Source organism: Galleria mellonella, unplaced genomic scaffold (assembly GCF_026898425.1).
Source record: "Galleria mellonella isolate WM207_F2 unplaced genomic scaffold, CSIRO_AGI_GalMel_v1 utg78, whole genome shotgun sequence".
Taxonomy (NCBI): Eukaryota; Metazoa; Arthropoda; class Insecta; order Lepidoptera; family Pyralidae; genus Galleria; species Galleria mellonella.
Genome location: NW_026442151.1, coordinates 1,249,475 through 1,267,498, shown reverse-complemented (window position 1 = coordinate 1,267,498; position 18,024 = coordinate 1,249,475). Strand labels below are relative to the sequence as shown.

At 30.2% G+C, this 18,024-nt stretch overlaps 1 protein-coding gene across 1 annotated transcript in view; it reads right to left on the bottom strand.

The window, feature by feature from the left end:
• Nucleotides 1–1,413: 1,413 nt before the first annotated feature.
• The window catches only part of LOC113517523 (G-protein coupled receptor dmsr-1), a 39,599-nt gene continuing 22,988 nt past the window's right edge, over nucleotides 1,414–18,024 (bottom strand). Inside the window, exon 4 of the mRNA XM_026902215.3 lies at nucleotides 1,414–5,065. Coding sequence (XP_026758016.1) covers nucleotides 4,905–5,065 — 161 coding nt within the window. The 3' untranslated portion in view covers nucleotides 1,414–4,904. The remainder of the gene's footprint in view (nucleotides 5,066–18,024) is intronic.

Here is an 18,024-nt window from a genome sequence, read left to right as displayed (position 1 = left end):
TATCATAAATATATTTACATTATGGTTGCTACTACGCATCTCGTCGACTAAGCGACTTTGGCTATATTGATATACAAAAAGATCCTTGTAGTTTTAAAACATAATATATAAAGTTTATAGAAATGGAAAAAATTATATTCATAATTAAAATTAAAATACCTAATTATAAAAAGGAATACAATTATTCATGTGCAATAAATGTAATATGAGTATGAATAAATCACCCATATACCTAGACAATAATGTCAAAAATACTACTATTGATCACCTTCTGAAAATGCCTAGACCCGAGTGTAATCCCTTTTCTTTCAGCATGGTTACAGAGTGTGATGTTAAGAAATGTCTCCTCAATATCTCTTCCAAAGCTTCGGGTGCAGACGGTGTGAGCATTCTAATGATACGACCCATTGTTGATGAACTATTGTCAATAATTACTCATATAATTAATTTTTCTTTAGACACATGCTCTTTTCCCGAGCTATGGAAGAAAGCACACATTATTCCTATCCCTAAAACATCCAATCCCACATCTATTTCTGACCTGAGACCTATCTCAATACTTCCCACCTTATCTAAAGTATTGGAGCACATTGTGCACAAGCAACTATCCGTTTATTTGTCTGGCCATAACTTGCTGAGTCCTTATCAATCTGGTTTCCGTCCTGGTCACAGCACAGTTAGTGCACTTGTCAAAGTAACTGATGATATACGCTGGGCTATGGACAACCACTCCCTGACACTCCTTGTTCTATTGGATTCAGCAGTGCCTTTAATTCTGTTGACTATGACATTCTTTTAAGTATCCTTTCATCTCTTAACATATCTCCACCTGTAATCAATTGGTTAGATTCATATCTTCGGGGCCGATTGCAATGCGTACGCTATGATGAGGTATACTCAGATTGGTGTGAGGTTGCATCTGGAGTCCCACAAGGCGGCGTTCTCTCCCCGCTTCTTTTCTCAGTATTTATTAATGCTATTACTCAAGTAATTTCTTCTCCCTACCATCTCTATGCAGACGATTTGCAACTATACCAACACTTTGAACTCTGTGACATCTCTGAGGCTATTGATCATATAAACCATGATTTAAATAAAATATCCCATTGGGCAAAATCCTACGGACTTCTAGTCAACCCCCGTAAATCTCAGGCATTAATAATCGGGGGGCATCGGAGATATAGTGCTCTTGATATTGATGTTTTACCTTCTATTTTCTATGAGCAATCTCCAATTCCGTATGCTAGAAGTGCAAAAAATCTTGGAATCATGTTCGACAGTAATTTATCCTGGGGTGAGCATATCAATGGAGTAAAGGAAACTATACTTTTCTTTTCACTCGCTCAAACGTTTTCAGAAATTTTTGCCCATTGAAACGAAAATCACACTCGCCCAATATTACTACCTCTTCTAGATTATGCTGACGTATGTTATCTAGATGTCACAGAGGAACAATTAAATAGGTTGGAGCGGCTACAGAATTTATGCATACGTTTTATTTATGGACTTAGAAAATACGATCATGTCTCCTCTTACAGAAGTATATTAAAATGGCTCCCAATTCGTCAACGTCGTGATTTTCATCTTTTATCTTTCCTGTATTCTGTACTGTATAATTCTTCCTCTCCATCTTATCTTTGTGAACGTTTCACTTTCCTTGACCCCACTGGCATGTCCAGTAGGTCGAGTAAATCCCTTATTCTTAAAATCCCTCCTCATACCTCCTCATGCTATAGTGGATCATTTACGGTTCATGCGGCTAGACTATGGAACTCTCTTCCACTGCATATTCGTGAAAGTCAATCGCTGAATATATTCAAGAGCAGATTAAAAGAGCATCTTCTGTCCTCATAAACTTATTATGTCTATGTATGTATATGTACCTATTTTTTTGTATGTAAAGAGATATTTTATGTCTATGTATATATGTATATGTATACAGATATGTATTTATTTTGATTTTAATTGTATGAGTTATTTATGTAGTCAACATATTTCATATGTTTTAATAGAAACATCAATAATGTTTCCTTCTATTATTGTACGCATACTGCCCGCTAATAAATAATTAATGCTCCTTTCCACTCAGGGTTTGCTGGAAGAGAACTCTTACAGAGTTAAGCTCGCCTATTGTACACCTTTATTTTATATATATTATATGTAATATTTTTTTTGTGTACAATAAAGAATAAATAAAAAAATAAAAATAAATAAACATCATATTATAAGTATACCATACCAATATTCGAAAGAATTTTAGAGCATAATAATAAACATTTGGTATTTAGCTGAGATTTTCTACGAATTTATTTTAAATTTAATGACATGTACTTTCGACATAATACATTATATACAATTTTATAATTTACCACCGACATTAATATACATTTTAAAACCTATAGCTATTAAGAATTTTGGTTCAAATTTTCATTATAAAAATTAAGATCTTACCTTAATATATCAAGCACCTTTCTCAATTCTTTAATAATATAATACCAGAAACGCATATTTTACAAATTCGTGAATTGATCATAATTTAGACAAGACAATGAATATTACATACACATGCTAGAATAGGTACAATATTGAACGGAGTAAATCTACTGAAATATTGCACAATTCATTTACGATTAAATATAACTATTTGCCTCAATTAAAAAAAAATTAATACTTCTAAAACATATAAGTACGTTTCTGTTTGGTTTCAAATATTTATTCATCTATTTTTCAGAATTCATTAAATACTTATTCTGTCTACTACAAATACTCTTTCTAATTAAAATAAATATTGTATTAATTACTCACTCTAAACATATTTTAATAATAATACGTTTTTATATAAATTTATTAATTATTACAAATAGCACCTGCCTTTATATAATTAAATATATTCGTACCCATGGAATATTGTAACATAAATAACAATAATATTTTATTTAAAAAATAATGATGTATGGGGTTTTATTGGGGAACAAATTATAATAAATTATGGTTATTGTATTGGATTATAAATACGGATGGAAACGATAATATGTCATTTGTTTATTTCTAAATTATGTAAGATACTATAAAACATTATACTGACATTGGACTTGCGTCATTATTTTAATAAATTTACACGAGTATTAAGATAATTATGACCCGGATGATGATGAAATGAACACCATGTGTAAATATTACTACTTCTTTTATGACTAATGTTGTAAGAAGCAACTAAGGGATAATAAAATGTTATGTTTATGTTCAGATATGATCTTATTAATTTAATAAATCCCCTGCCTAAATCGATTCTAATGTATTTAAGTGACCCTCCTTGCTGAAAATCGCAACATCGTAATATCCTTTTAATGCGTTACATCTCTCAAAAGGTTACTTTTAGAATGTTATTCCCAGATTAGGATAGTAAAAATATGAAAAAAATATATTAAAATTCGATCCTTAAAGTATAATCTATGCGTTTAAAGTTAATTTCTTTGAATAGTAAAGGTCAAGAACAAATGAAGCATCTTAAAAATAAAAATTAGGAAGAAAAACCTGCGCTGAATAATGTACGTGCATAGCTTCCAATTATTGTTTTAGTTAGATATATGACATATTTTTTTAGTAATTTACACGCTGTACATAACATTCTTAGAATTATAATAATATTAAATTCTCCTGTTAGACTTTATAGTTTTTCATCTTTAATTAAAAAATGCTGTTGCGATTCTTAGGCATGAAAATTTTATTAGCAAATGATACAAGATTTTAAATTTACTCTCTAATCAAAATAATTTGAAATTGTGCCTATGAAAACATTGATTTATCAAGTATCTAGTTATTATCATAGTTGTAGTCATAAAAAGAAAAAAAATACTGTAGCTAATACTTTGATTATTGGAAAATGAAAATTAACGATTCTTATTATACAATTTTGAAAGGGAACGTTATAAAATAAATAAACTTAAATAGTTTCAGTCAATGATAATCAAATAATAATAAGTAAGATTTTATGTTTGTCTTTTCAATAGTTTTTTTTTAATATATATTACAATTATGCAACTAACTTGAGACTGAATTTAGATTTAGTACTTAGTCTTTTACTCTAAATTTAGATATAAAAATTAAACATTTTGTTTAATTTTTATATCTAAATCACACACATCTTTTTAATGAAGAACACAAGAAAAACGTAATCTTGTAAATAAATTTAAACAAATATAATGAAAAAGCTAAAACCAAATATAAAATGCAACTGGTGATGATAACGTTCTCAGAATTGATGCAAGTAAATTTTGGACATCACCGCTGATTCTATGTCAGTGGAGTGGAAAATTTATAAACAACTTTGAATAATAAACAAGTTGAAGGCCCACCTAATGGAAGATGGTAATCGTTGCTTGTTGTTCACTGTTATTTAGCATCTCTTTCTATCCGATACTTTTGGCTTCTCAGATTTATGCGTAAGCGAAATGGAAGACCCCAGAAAGCCTATAAACAATTTAATGTTATTGACTTATGTGTTAATGGCGTAATCTCCATTTAATTAAAGGGTTCTAGAACATAATGTGCTATTAATGTAGGCGCCACGAATCTACCATTTTGTCTACATTTTATCATATGCAACCGATATAATAATAGGGTTTAATATAAACACACAAGTATTATTTAAGTACCAACCGGAGCATTCAAATAACTTGAACACGTGAGTTATTATATTAGTCTTTATTCTTGATTATTAAAAGATTCCAGAACTCTAAAAAGATAAAATTGAAAATACTTCCATACCTATCACGAATGTTTTAAAACTTGATCACTGTACTTATATCACTACATAATCCTTAATATTTTAAATGCACACTTGTTACTTCAGTATTGACATCAATTCAGAGATGTGTAACCGAAGTGGCGGGAACTTGCGAACGCTACGCTTTTAGCGAAACTAGAGCTTCACCCTCTGGTCTCGGAAGAGGCAAAACCTTCCGTGCTAGTCTTGTAAATGTGGACCTGAATTGTCGACTCATGCTGCAGTAGAGCACAAAGTTGACAGCTGAGCCCACAAGCGCCATCAAATCCATCACCTCACCTGTGGACAAGGAAACATTCATTAGTCATAAATGTCCACTGAACGTGACGTTTAGTTTGACAAATAGGTATTTCGGACATCCCTTATCCTACACGTAGCCTATTAGTCCATTAGGTAAATGACATTGCTAAATCTTAAATAATTACACATTAAACTTTTGGTATTACATACTTAATTTTATTTTTGGTGATCACAATAAATGGACATATTTTACAGTCATTAATCATATAAGCGTTGTCAGTATCTACACTTTTGTTATCGAAATTAAATTAAATTATATTTATGTTTAATGAATATAGAGACACAGAAAAATGAAATAATCAAACAACAAAAGTTCAAACATTGATGCTTCAAATTCAGTTATCACCTCAAATAATCGCAATGGCATTTATGGTTGTAATCTTTATCGATTTCCTATAAAAGCTTGCGCAATACATACATAAAGGTTTAAACAATAATAATGAAACATCATGGTCCCGCTTGTGACGCGACGTGCGTAGATTAGGCAGCATTGTTATTTTTTTTATAGCCAACAGATAATTTCGGTACCTAAGGTTCGCGTTGTATCGCTTACGTACATATCTACAGTATGCAAAATAAATGTGTTCTTATCCTTTTTGAACGACATTATCTGGATGTCGTTTGTAGAAGTTTCAAAGCATTTAAATATTTTTTTATTTAACTGGGGAATGTCATTACTTTTCTGTAAAGTTTCATGAGAATCAAATTAATTCATATGATTAGCTAGACAACAAAATAAAAAACAAATCTATTTTTTGATATTATTGTGTGTGATGTGATGTGTTATTAAAAATACTTGTATTTTGTTCCACTGTCTTTAAAAAAAATCAGTAAAATAAATTATTATAATTATAGCAAACAGAATATAAATTTCTTGAAGTGGTCTTAAAAAGTGGCTGATATTAGTGTTTTCTGAATAAGTTTTCAAATAGAAAAATAAAATTCCAATTTCAATAAAGAGTATGAAAACAAATTTTCAGTACGTTTTATTGTTTTTAATTTGTCTGGTTTAGTTTTAATATAATTCTGACACTTGACTGAAATCTAACCGGACAACGAAATATAGAAGCCAGAAACCCGCTCCCCATATACATAATTCTGTTTACAGGTGCCGTGCTCTGCTGTGGCCTTGTGTGATGACTCCGTATAATCAAGGTTATCTATCCCCTGAACCAAATGAAAGGGTTTCTATTCATACTGTGTAGTAAGTAAAGACATTTCATATGCCTTTACCACCACACTTAAAAGTAAGTAAATGTTAATGCTCATTTACTAAAGGCATTTTGAGTAATATAAACACATCACGTTCTTACCGCCATTTCTCTATAATCGAAGATGGTTGTGCTTAATAGCTCGGCAACTCGAGCATGAGTGAGTATTCATTCTCAGCTTCAGCCAATAATACTTATGAAAAGGGAGCGGTCTTTTACCGCAATGATCCTGAAAATAGCTCTGGATATTACGAAAATCTCTTTTAGATTCCAATTGTCTGATACTTTGCAATTTCTATCGGTCCTAAGATTATCGCAAACATCTGATTTGTCCGGTTATCCTACGATATATATGCATACGGATATTCCGTAAGTTCTTGGATTTACATTCGCGAAAGTTAAACGTTTACTCTACAACAGTCCACATCGTTTACTAAACTAACGTTAACGTTAGAAATGTTATCATTGAATACAAAAGAATATATTATATAAAGATATAATTGTACATATAAAAGACGGAAGACATAAAATAATTTGTTGTTTTATTATATACCTACCTAAAAACTAAAAAAAACAGAGCTAGTGAGAAAATTGATTACATTAGAGGCATATAAATTGAACGATAGTAAGAAATATTCTTTGGTCATTTATAAATTACAGTTGAATGAATAATTACAGAAGATATATCCAAAATGTTTTGTCGATAGCAAGCCACCGTTAAGACGTTTTTAACAAAGTAGACCACGAAAGTAGGCATGTGTAGTCTTATTTCAAGCAATCATATGTAATTATACTATGGAATGTATATATTTAAAAGTAATATTAGTAATATTCTTTTATAGTAGAAACTGTCAAATACAAATAATGAATATGTGACACCAAATTCGTAATAACTTCATATAATCTGCCGTAGATTAAGCATAAATTCAATTGTATAATATACTATTAGTAGCTTCGACTGCGCAAACCTATTATGCCAGTCGTAATTTTCGAAAACGATTTTTAATACTGCCCCTTCAGGGGGAGGCCTATTTTCTGCAGTCGACAGTTAATGTCTGATATTATAATAATAAAAAATAATAATACTCATTTACAATAGATATATTCATTAATACAATAAATTATGGAGTCTTAAAACTTGATACATCTACCTAATTTCAACCCTATTGGCAAATCATTGATCAGTCAGTTGAAACTTTTATTTTATTTCTCTTATGTCTATTGATTTCTGAGATTAGACGTAATAAAATGAATGACATCACAGTATTTTTTTTTAATATCTAAGTATTTAATTATATAAACTTATTTAGAAAAATTTTGACATCATTACAAATTTCGAAGTCGGAATGCTACTCGTACTCTGTGAAAGTTAAAAAAAGAATAATAAATAAGTATAATCCGTTTTGTTTTAGATATATTATTAAACATAACGAACAATGTTCTTTATACAAAATATAAGCATCATATAGCATCTATAAATAAATGTAGTGCATATATGTACATCAAAAAATTACTCCAATTAATAAAATTATATTACCGAGTCATTTACAACAACCATACATATTTTACATTTTGTGCAGTTTCATGTAAATGATATGTCATGGCCGTTTTGACTATACATTGTGCCAAAGTAAAAATTTAAAAATACATACAAGTTATATTTATACGAAAACATTAACCTCCTTTCGTCGACAGCAGACTAATAATTCAAATCACAAAACAAAGTATTTACATTAAATAAAAACATTATAAAATTCCCTCGTTATAGTTGCTTTTGTTTTTGTTACTTTTCAACTTTCGCATTTAGTTTTCATCGTCATCATCATCATCATCTCAACCATTATCTATCCACAGCTGAACATGGGCCTCTCTCATAGACTGCCACAAAAAACGGTCCTGAGCTACCTGTAATTAGCCTTACACATATTATTAATGTGGATGCGTGAATTATGATGAACATGAATTATTTAATAAGCATCGAATGAGGTTAATACTTTATTTACCACTAAAAAAATTGTATTACGACCCACTAAATCATATTCATTATATGTACTTTTGTTTTATTGATCCTTATATAAAATTTATAATTAGTATATAGTTGCTATAATATTATATTATTTATAATAATAAAAATAGAAGTTCAAGTTCAAGAATCAAGTTCGTGAATGTAAATAGAAGCAAGAAAGGTCTCGCTTGTTCTCCCTGACCTAATGTATGTCGGTGCTCGATGCGCGAGTATATAACTCTATGCATTAATATCGTTTCCACATAATTTAAGTAAAAGATATTGAACTTTATCTTTATATTTTAAGAACAAAAACATATAGTGAAACGTCAATCCTATATTGACTCACTAGATTAGATGTAATCACCTCATATTACTTCTGTTAATTATTATCGAGTTTCCATATACCGATATTCTTCAAATTCATATATCGATTCAATACTCATAATTGTCCGTCATCTATGCAAACCCGCAAATAAACATGCTTAAACAATGGATCCAATTTAAATGACATTTGGTTTACTGGTACATATATATACCCCTGGATTAACACATAAAATACTTTTTAATATTTTAGCTCTACCTACTATAAAACGACCTTAATATTGTAGTGCTTAATTATCTACCTATGTCATTTACAATTCAAATAAATTCCGACTACCAATTAACTAATTAGGGGCTTAGTGGAATGACTTAAGATTAATTTACAGAACTAAACTTTAAAAAATTCCATATTCTTGTTCTAATTTTACCCTCAAATAATTAATAATATAATTTACTGCAGTACAATATGACGTGATAGTAGTAACAGTAATAACATGGTTTACAGTTTTATTTCGACATTTCCTTCTCTTTCGTTAATGTAGGATACTCTATTCGCCTAGTTGCCTCTTACGACTATCTGAAGATAAAACATAATGGTAGCAAATTATGTTCTTACTACGTCAACACAAAGATATAGTATTAGTGTTTACGTAACACAATGATGGGTGATTTATATATAAGTCCGTAAAAATAGAATCAGGCGACCACCCGCCTTGGAGTCAATGAGACGCCGAGCGAGTCATGTTCTTTTTTCCATACAAATATAGGTATTTTTCAGCTGTAATAAAATATAGCCAAAATTAAGCAAAAAGAAATGTTTGCCCCTTGCTACTTACACTACGTACATCTCTACTTTGAAACCGATCGATGTTCGCCTAATGGCATTTTGTTTCTTACTCAGATTCCACTGCTTTTGACAATAAAATAATTAAGTATTAATGAAGCTAACATTTTCGTAATAACATTGCTTGATCCTATTCGATTTAATCCTTTCCGCAATTTGCGAAACAATATAAATTATTTAGGCTTTTGCTACTGGGTAAGCTCCATTCGAGTAGGTACCAACTGCTCTTAATAAATTCCAACCCGTATTGTAGATGTCAAGGTGGCTTACCATATGTACGCTACCAGTCTAACAAGCTCACCGAGAGAAACATTAAAACATTAACAAAGATTTTTAAAATTTAAAAATGTGGGCCTTTAATTTTAAAATCATAAATGGTTATTAATACACTAATTTTTACCCGCGATTTCGTCCTCGTGACCGGGTTTATATTGAATAACCGAGATAAAAAAAACTGCTTATATCCCTTTTCATCGCAAATTTTTTTACTATATAATATACTTAAACTTATGATGATTGGTTATACCGTTAAAACACCGAGAGGCAACAGATAAGTAAACACACACTTAAAATATTAATAAGGAATATAATAATATATATTTTGTTAATAATACATTAAAGACAGGTGTTCCCGTGAATTAGAAACGCATGTATGTAGTATACCTAGGTAACTATTTAGGCTGGTTACATAGCTTAAAACTGAGAACCAATAGGAAAGAAATGTTCTTGAGTGGTGACGGACAGACGGAGCTAAAATGATGATGATGATGATATAATAATGGTAATAGATGACAAAATATAATTGTAATGTATCTTAATATAATTTAATGTGATATATGAGTAGCCTCTAGATTTCTCTGTCTACGTAACTGACACCCATATAAGTAAAACTTATGACATGTAATTTAGAAACGTAAAGCGATACCATGTCAACTAATCAACTTAACTTTTCCAACACAAATGAACACAATAAAGACGGATACTTTTATAAACTAGTTAACGGAAAGTAACGTACAACAAACTTTACTAAATCACAAAGTCAAATACGTATGGGTAAAACTAAAATATTTGAATGTGTTTTAACCTTTCATATAATGCAATAAATTTTATGTTTACCGAATTATTTCATCAAACCACAAGGTTCAATATAAATATATATCTACCTATAACTGATAACTATAACAGCTTTACTAATGTAAATGAACGTTTTACTATGTTTTAAGGCATGGTAAGTGTAGCAACTACTGGCAAACCCTGCCAAAAGAGAGGCCTATGTTCAGCAGTGGGATATTAATGATTGATATCATCATCATCACCAATCATATTACTTTATTATACTCGTTTATAAGTAGCAAATATCTATTCCTATAATTAAATTTCAGACATTGTCTCCTTACCGATTTTTAATCGACCACAAAAATGTATTTACAATTTAAATTGTAACGATCAATTCTAATAAACAGAGTATAGAAAATAGATATCTACCACAAATCGATATAGTTGCGTGAAATACGCATTTAATCTTGATTGGCCGGAATTTAAGTTGGTTTCGGCCGGAAATTAAGTATTCGTTCGATAATCCCACCTAAACCTAATTTATAGGGTTGCAAAGTCACAATCTCTCAGCTACGAGTATGACGTCAAGCAAGCTTTAACGTCCCACGCTTCATGGTTGGTATTTTTGCTATGCATATATGCTACCAAAAAAAGAAAAGCGTACTCTATTTAAGAAACATCAAAGACTACCTACGTGGATATACAACAGTGTAGCTCATAAAATCTAAAAATTCAATAAAGTTTTCATCTTTTATGGTGTTCCCATAAAAAATGATTAATAATGAAAGCTCATAGCTATGAAAATATATTATCCGTCTTAGCCAGCCGCATCCTTTCAATATTTAATTTGTAATATCGGGCATGGATTATTAAAATACCTACTTAAGTATTAGATTGTTTAAGACAGTTACCAGGAACTCGTACATTATAATTTATTTTACCTACTATGAAAATATACCTTCATTAGTCTGTTAATATTATTTCTGATAGGTAATAAATCTAAGATTTATAATCTAATACGAAGTTATCCAACGTAAATAGGTTTGTCAGTATCGATTTGTAGATTAATAATTTATTTAGATAAAGTAATAATGTAGGTACCACACAATCTCAGCAATTTATCTAGTCGTCAATTGTCAGACGAAAAACCATACGTTGCACTGGCAACTATTAGGAACTAAAAAAATAATTTCTGAGCGCTTTTATAAATTTACTGTATCACAGAATACGACACGATATTACTTATATATCCAATAGTATGAAGTTGTTTTTTTTTTTTTAATGATAATGGAATGGTACCCCGCCTACACTATCGGTATATGCTGGCGGGACACCAGTGATAGATGATAGGTGAGGATGAATGTAGGTCAGTTACCCCTTCGTGATGCGCTCCACAAGAGTTAACCATGATTGTTTCCAGGGCAAACCGTGTGGAGGTTGACCTGACAGGATATATTGCTAGCAATGGGATTTTTAAAACCCCATTATTAACTCTCATAATTCTCAATAACTCCCGTTACTCTTTTAAATATTTTAACACACATAAAGGGGGGAAATTCTAAAACGGATTATAAAACACCAGTATAAGAAAAAATAAGAACTAACTGTAACCAGAGGGAACCTTTGTACAAAATTCGTTCAAAATTCTGTTTGGGTACCTTTGTCCCATTTGTGTTCCTGTCGTAAAACAGTTATGTTTGCTTGACTGTGTTTCGATTTAAAGAGTGGAATATGGCAATGAAATAAATTTATAAAAAAAAAAAACAAGATTACCACTTTCTATCAGGTGGGTTGTCAGCTTGTTTGCCATTTTTAGTTACATAAAAAAAAACAAATAGACTAATATGTTAAAAATGTTACAAGCTGCTAAAATCGTATTTATATTATAAAATATTCAGCCTTTTTATTTTAGTGCCTTATTATTGTAATTTTTTAGATAGATTTGTCAAGACAGGTATAAATACAATATAGTCTTACTTATAATATTTATTTTATAATTCTTAACAGATTTTCTTTTCATTAGATCTATTTTTTATTGTTCAAGGCAGTATATAATATAATTTATTTAAATAAAGAATTAATTCAAGTTTAAGATTTTATTTAAACATTATTATTATAAGTTTACGTTTTTTTTCTCTTTGGAGTAGACAGACACTACGGGTCACCACGTGCTTCTATCCTTATCTCCTAGACTTATTCTACTTCTCATAGAGTCGTTGGTTTCAAATACTTACATTACTATATTAATGTAGAATTTGTATAAAAAAAATATATCAAAATGTAAGCCTGATCAGCATTATTCAATAAGAGGACACCTATGTAAATGGCACTACGCTGACGGTATCTTGGGACTCAATGCGATTCGACCCTTCCATGCTTTCATAAAATATAAGAAAAAAGTTTTTCGTTATTGAAATTGACTAAAACCCAGGATACGGTGTCGTATCATTTCACCTTTATATCAATTTCACATACAGTGTACCAACTTTCAATTTTATAGTGTGATCCATTTAACCAATAGATGAATAAAAAAGTTTTTTTTTTTTTACATATTATATATCACATTATTACAACTTAAAACTAAATAAAAAAAAAAACAATTATTTGCTTTTATTTATTGTAGTAAATTTTATATGCTTTAATTTTGCTGAAAAAATTTAAATCCACTGGGAGAGAAACTGAACCAATCACCTCAATCTTTGGGATAATAGAAAATTGGGATATATATACGGCAATTTAACTGGCAATCAGTTTACTGATTTTTGCTAAGTCGGATTTCTTATGGCCTCTATATATGGGTTAAAATTACTAGATTACCTTCACATGATCCAAATGATTACCCATATTGAAATTGGCAGTCTGATCTTATTTTAACGTTTATTTTAACGGTTATTACAAATGGAAACAACACTTGTTCTTTATATTTCTGTTAATAAATTCATTTTTATTTTTGTGGCAAATTTAATGTAAAAGAAATTAGTATAATTGTTAGTTACAGAATGAATAAGGTGAGTGATTTTTAAAGTGAAAATATCTTTTATTTATTTTGTTTATATAATTTGAGAAAAATAGTGAATAATTGTACCGTACGAGTACGTATTAAAGAATGCCTGCACACCAATAGGGTTAAGGAGAAAAACAGAATATAGACTCAAATAACGTAAGTTAATTGAATAAAAAATAATATTCAATCCTAGCAATAATTTATACTAAAAGTTTTAAAATGGATTTTATGATTTTAAAATAGTACTTATCACAAATACGAACTTTTTCTAATTTTCATTTAGCATCATAATTATTTATGTAATAAAATATTCGTATTATAAATAATTATATTCAGATGGCAGAAGTTTGCATATAACTCTATTAGATATACATATGTGTACCACCTATCTTACCTATTTCTGCAATAAAGCACCAGTGCGTACTTGCGTTGTGTTTGTTAGAACAAAAACAGCCAAAGCCAATCTCTGGCACAAGAGGCATTAATTAATATGCATTCCGGAATGGTAAGCATCGTGGATACCCCTACATAATGTACAATACACCGCCCCATATAACGATAGTAAAAAATTTGTATACTTTGCGCATAATTTATTTATCCCTAAATTTGAAATTACCAGGTATATATAATAGAAATGATGCATTTAGTTTTATTTACTCTCACTGGTATACACTGGCGGGTATACCAGTGAGAACTGTTGATATTTATTAGAACTGCAAGAATATACACTGACCATACCATGGCATTTTCACCCATAAAAAAGTACCATAGTACCAGTCCATTACTGGCAACATGCGCAGGTTAACCATCTTCTCCATTGGTTGTAAGTTCTTCATCCAGTACCATAGTACTGGGGAAAGTTGTGAAGACCATCGTCTTCAAACTTTTTCATCCTCACCTATCAGACTGGTATACACTGGCGGGTTTTGAGAACTGGCACCCCGGATACCGAGATGTGACGTAGCATTTTCACCCATTAACGCTGCGCAAAGATTATCGTCTTCAAACTTGGATTTTGTCAATTAACCTGTTAGTTGAAGTTGGACTTACCTAATCGGACCAGTTGTTGCAAGTATACATACTCGTCTACAACTTCAAGCGTAGTTTTCTCAATCTTAACTGATATAGATGTGATATGAACGTTAGACATGATTTTAATCTTGTTCATGTTCAAACGAAAATAACGTAATGAATATAACGACATCTTATTTATAGAAATCCTTATAACCATATAAGTATATACTATATACATATAATCATATACTAATATGCAACCAAATAACATTGCCCGCCTAAATTCGGCAATCGGATGAAAAGATCAATGAGATTGATGCTACAGATTAACATCTTGAATAGCTCGTAAACGATGAGGGAATTTTGAACCTTTTAGTCGTTACTATAATCAATCACAAAAGCTCACATTACTTATATTGAGGCTAAAGAAAGAAATAATGTTGCACGTCGATCATATTTTGAACCTTGATGTCTTTAAATAGTTCATCTCTGACTCAATGCATTCTCATGGAAATGTAAACAATCCCGAAAAATATCATGGCATAATCACTCTATTCTGAAAGTGAAAATATAATCCGAGTATCCGTCAAAAGTCAATTTAGAAGAAAATTCTGCTAATACAAAAACTTTTCTGTGATGATTTGAGAACATTTTTTATAATTTCATGAGCGACTCAACCTAACTTCACATGGGTGCAATTTATTATTGAATTTATCTATTTATATTTCTTTATTAGGATGAGATATTAACCAAGATTCCTTAAACAATATCTAAATAATAGTGAAGCTCTTATTAAAGTCAAATGCATATTTTTTCAGTAAGAGGAAAAAGACAGACGCGGAATACAGCTTTTAATAACTAATTTATTTTTTTTAAATATTGTATGTTGAACATTAGGTTATGTAAATATCTAATATGCACATATTATATGTAATATTAGATGTACAATTGCTTGTATATTCTTTCAGATCAATTACTTTAAACGTAACATTACGGCTATGTTATATTAAAATTTTTCATAAGCAAAATAATAATAATTCAGAATACTTTAATTTAGTTCTTTACACTAGGTACCTACTTTAAACAAAGGTACAAAGAAAAATGAAGAATACATTTTTAGCAGTATATACATATTTTATTATGCTTGTGTTTAAGTATATGTAGAGAATATAATCCCGGGATCCCGAATGACAAAGGCAAGGTCGGGTCGTTACATATGCAGCAGAGACCGTTACATAATAATATATAAATTTATTGTATAAATTAAAACAAATAATTAAAAATAATTTTTGAATGATCACAGACGCAAAAAAATATGTCATCAATCTTCTACCAAAAACTTCGTCTATATTTCTCGTAATATAGAAGAATTTTTTGGTAGAAAGTTGAAATAAGATTAAAATCTTGTATGAATTACAATTGATTCACGAAGATATAATTTTACTTTTTGCGTATTTTAAGTAATTGCTTCCGTGGCGTTTAAGTTATTCATCAGATTCTGATAAATGAAGTGTCAATTGATTATTTATGATTATTTTGGTCCGGGTAATAATACATGTAAATCATGTATGCCGTTTTTTTTAATGGACGATAATGGAATGGTAGCCCCACCCGCGCTATCGATATACACCGGCGGGGCACCAGTGAAGGATGATATGTGAGGATGAAGTATTTCAGTTAGCCCATCGTGACGAATTCACGATGGTTTCCAAGGGGAACCACGTGGAGGTCGACCTAATAAGGCATATTGCTAGCAATGGAGCTGTCAAACTCCATTACTAACAATCCCTTTCCCCCCATGGCAGCCGTTAACTATCCACTGCTTAATATAGACCTCCTCCAAGAAAGGCAGGTAACCGCCAATAGCCTTTGGTGTAATTGTTTTTTGGAGGCCACTGCCCACATGACACCCATGGAAAAGAAAAGGGAAGTCCATTCTATGCCGAGACTACACGATACAGCATATACCTTTTGTAAGTTTTAAAACTTTAACCCTTAGTCGTATTAATGGTTCTGAATTTTTTCGTTTAATCTTTTCCTGTAGTCGGTTTTTTTTTTATTTTATTAGTTGTTCCCAATATACGAAATTGCACCACCAAATACGAAAATGCACAACTATAGCCAACATACGTAGGTATATATTGACTGAAGGTAACATGTTCATCGTTGGAGTGAATAAATATCTTTAGAAAATACAATTCTGCTCTTGCCCATTTTCTTGCACCATTTATTCAAATGACGCAGGCACCAGTGTCGTTTAGAATAATAAACAGAGTGGACGTTTTCTTTAATTAATTGTCTATAGTTTAATGCCTAGCCTTTAAATAGACAGACTCTACAACTTTGTCACTCTGATCCAGTTTCAAAACTATTAATCTAAGCAATTACATGTTTTAGTTATAAGTATTATAATATTAAAGTACCTAACTACTTCTATTTCTAAAAGTCTGACCTGGTTAAGTAGGTATTATTGTAGGACTTTATTTGTACAAAATTTATTATTATATTTTAACTTATTACATTTCCCCTTCAGGCAAAAATATATATCATTTTAATTTTCGTATAAAATGTTGTTTCTTTAATCGAGGTAACGACCGTCGTTATCAGTGACTTGTGCCATCGTTTAGGAAATTTATTAATGTCTCTAAAACTGTGTAAAAGTCTACGTTATTGCTGTCAAATCTTAAATGAAATGGCAGAGTCGAAGCGTCAGGTTGTGGTTGTCTAACATCGAGTTTTGTTCGTTATAAACTAGTAACAGACGACAATATATATCTACTGAAGAGATAAAATTATACGTTGTAAAATATACTACTTATATTATGAAAACATTAGTAAAAACATTTCATCGTTTAGATGTTGGTTATTTAATCATGCTTCAATAACTAAATGATTTAATGTCAAATAAATTTTGGTACGTAGACAAATCATATTCTGGATAAACAAATGTTATACAAAATAAACTAAACACATCTTCTGACTAATTATTCAAAAGTATACTCTAAAAGAAAAATTATTGATTTTCATTTATTAAACAAATTCAAAAAGGAGAAAGTTCTCATTCCGCTAATATTTTTTTATATGTATATTGTAACAACAAACAGTTGTATCTTATCACTAATGCAAGTATGAGTAATATAAGGTATATATATAATATTAATTGGCTATTTGACAGTTTGTTTGCCATTCTAACTTGCATAAAAAAACTACAGTACAAAAAATAATAATTTATTTAATGCCATCCGCATAGTCTAGGGATTTTAAAAGCTGTATGCATTCATTTGACATAAAAAATATACTATTGATTATCCATAAAACCTTAAAAACGACTTGGAAGGTCTGACATAATATGAAATTAAACAACATGTTTGTCATTGATGTTAATGGTAGTATATTATTAAGCAGTACATTATTAACTAATGATTTCGTTATTCAAATAATTTGCAGGTGTATATGTAGTGGAAATTATATCACCGGTGT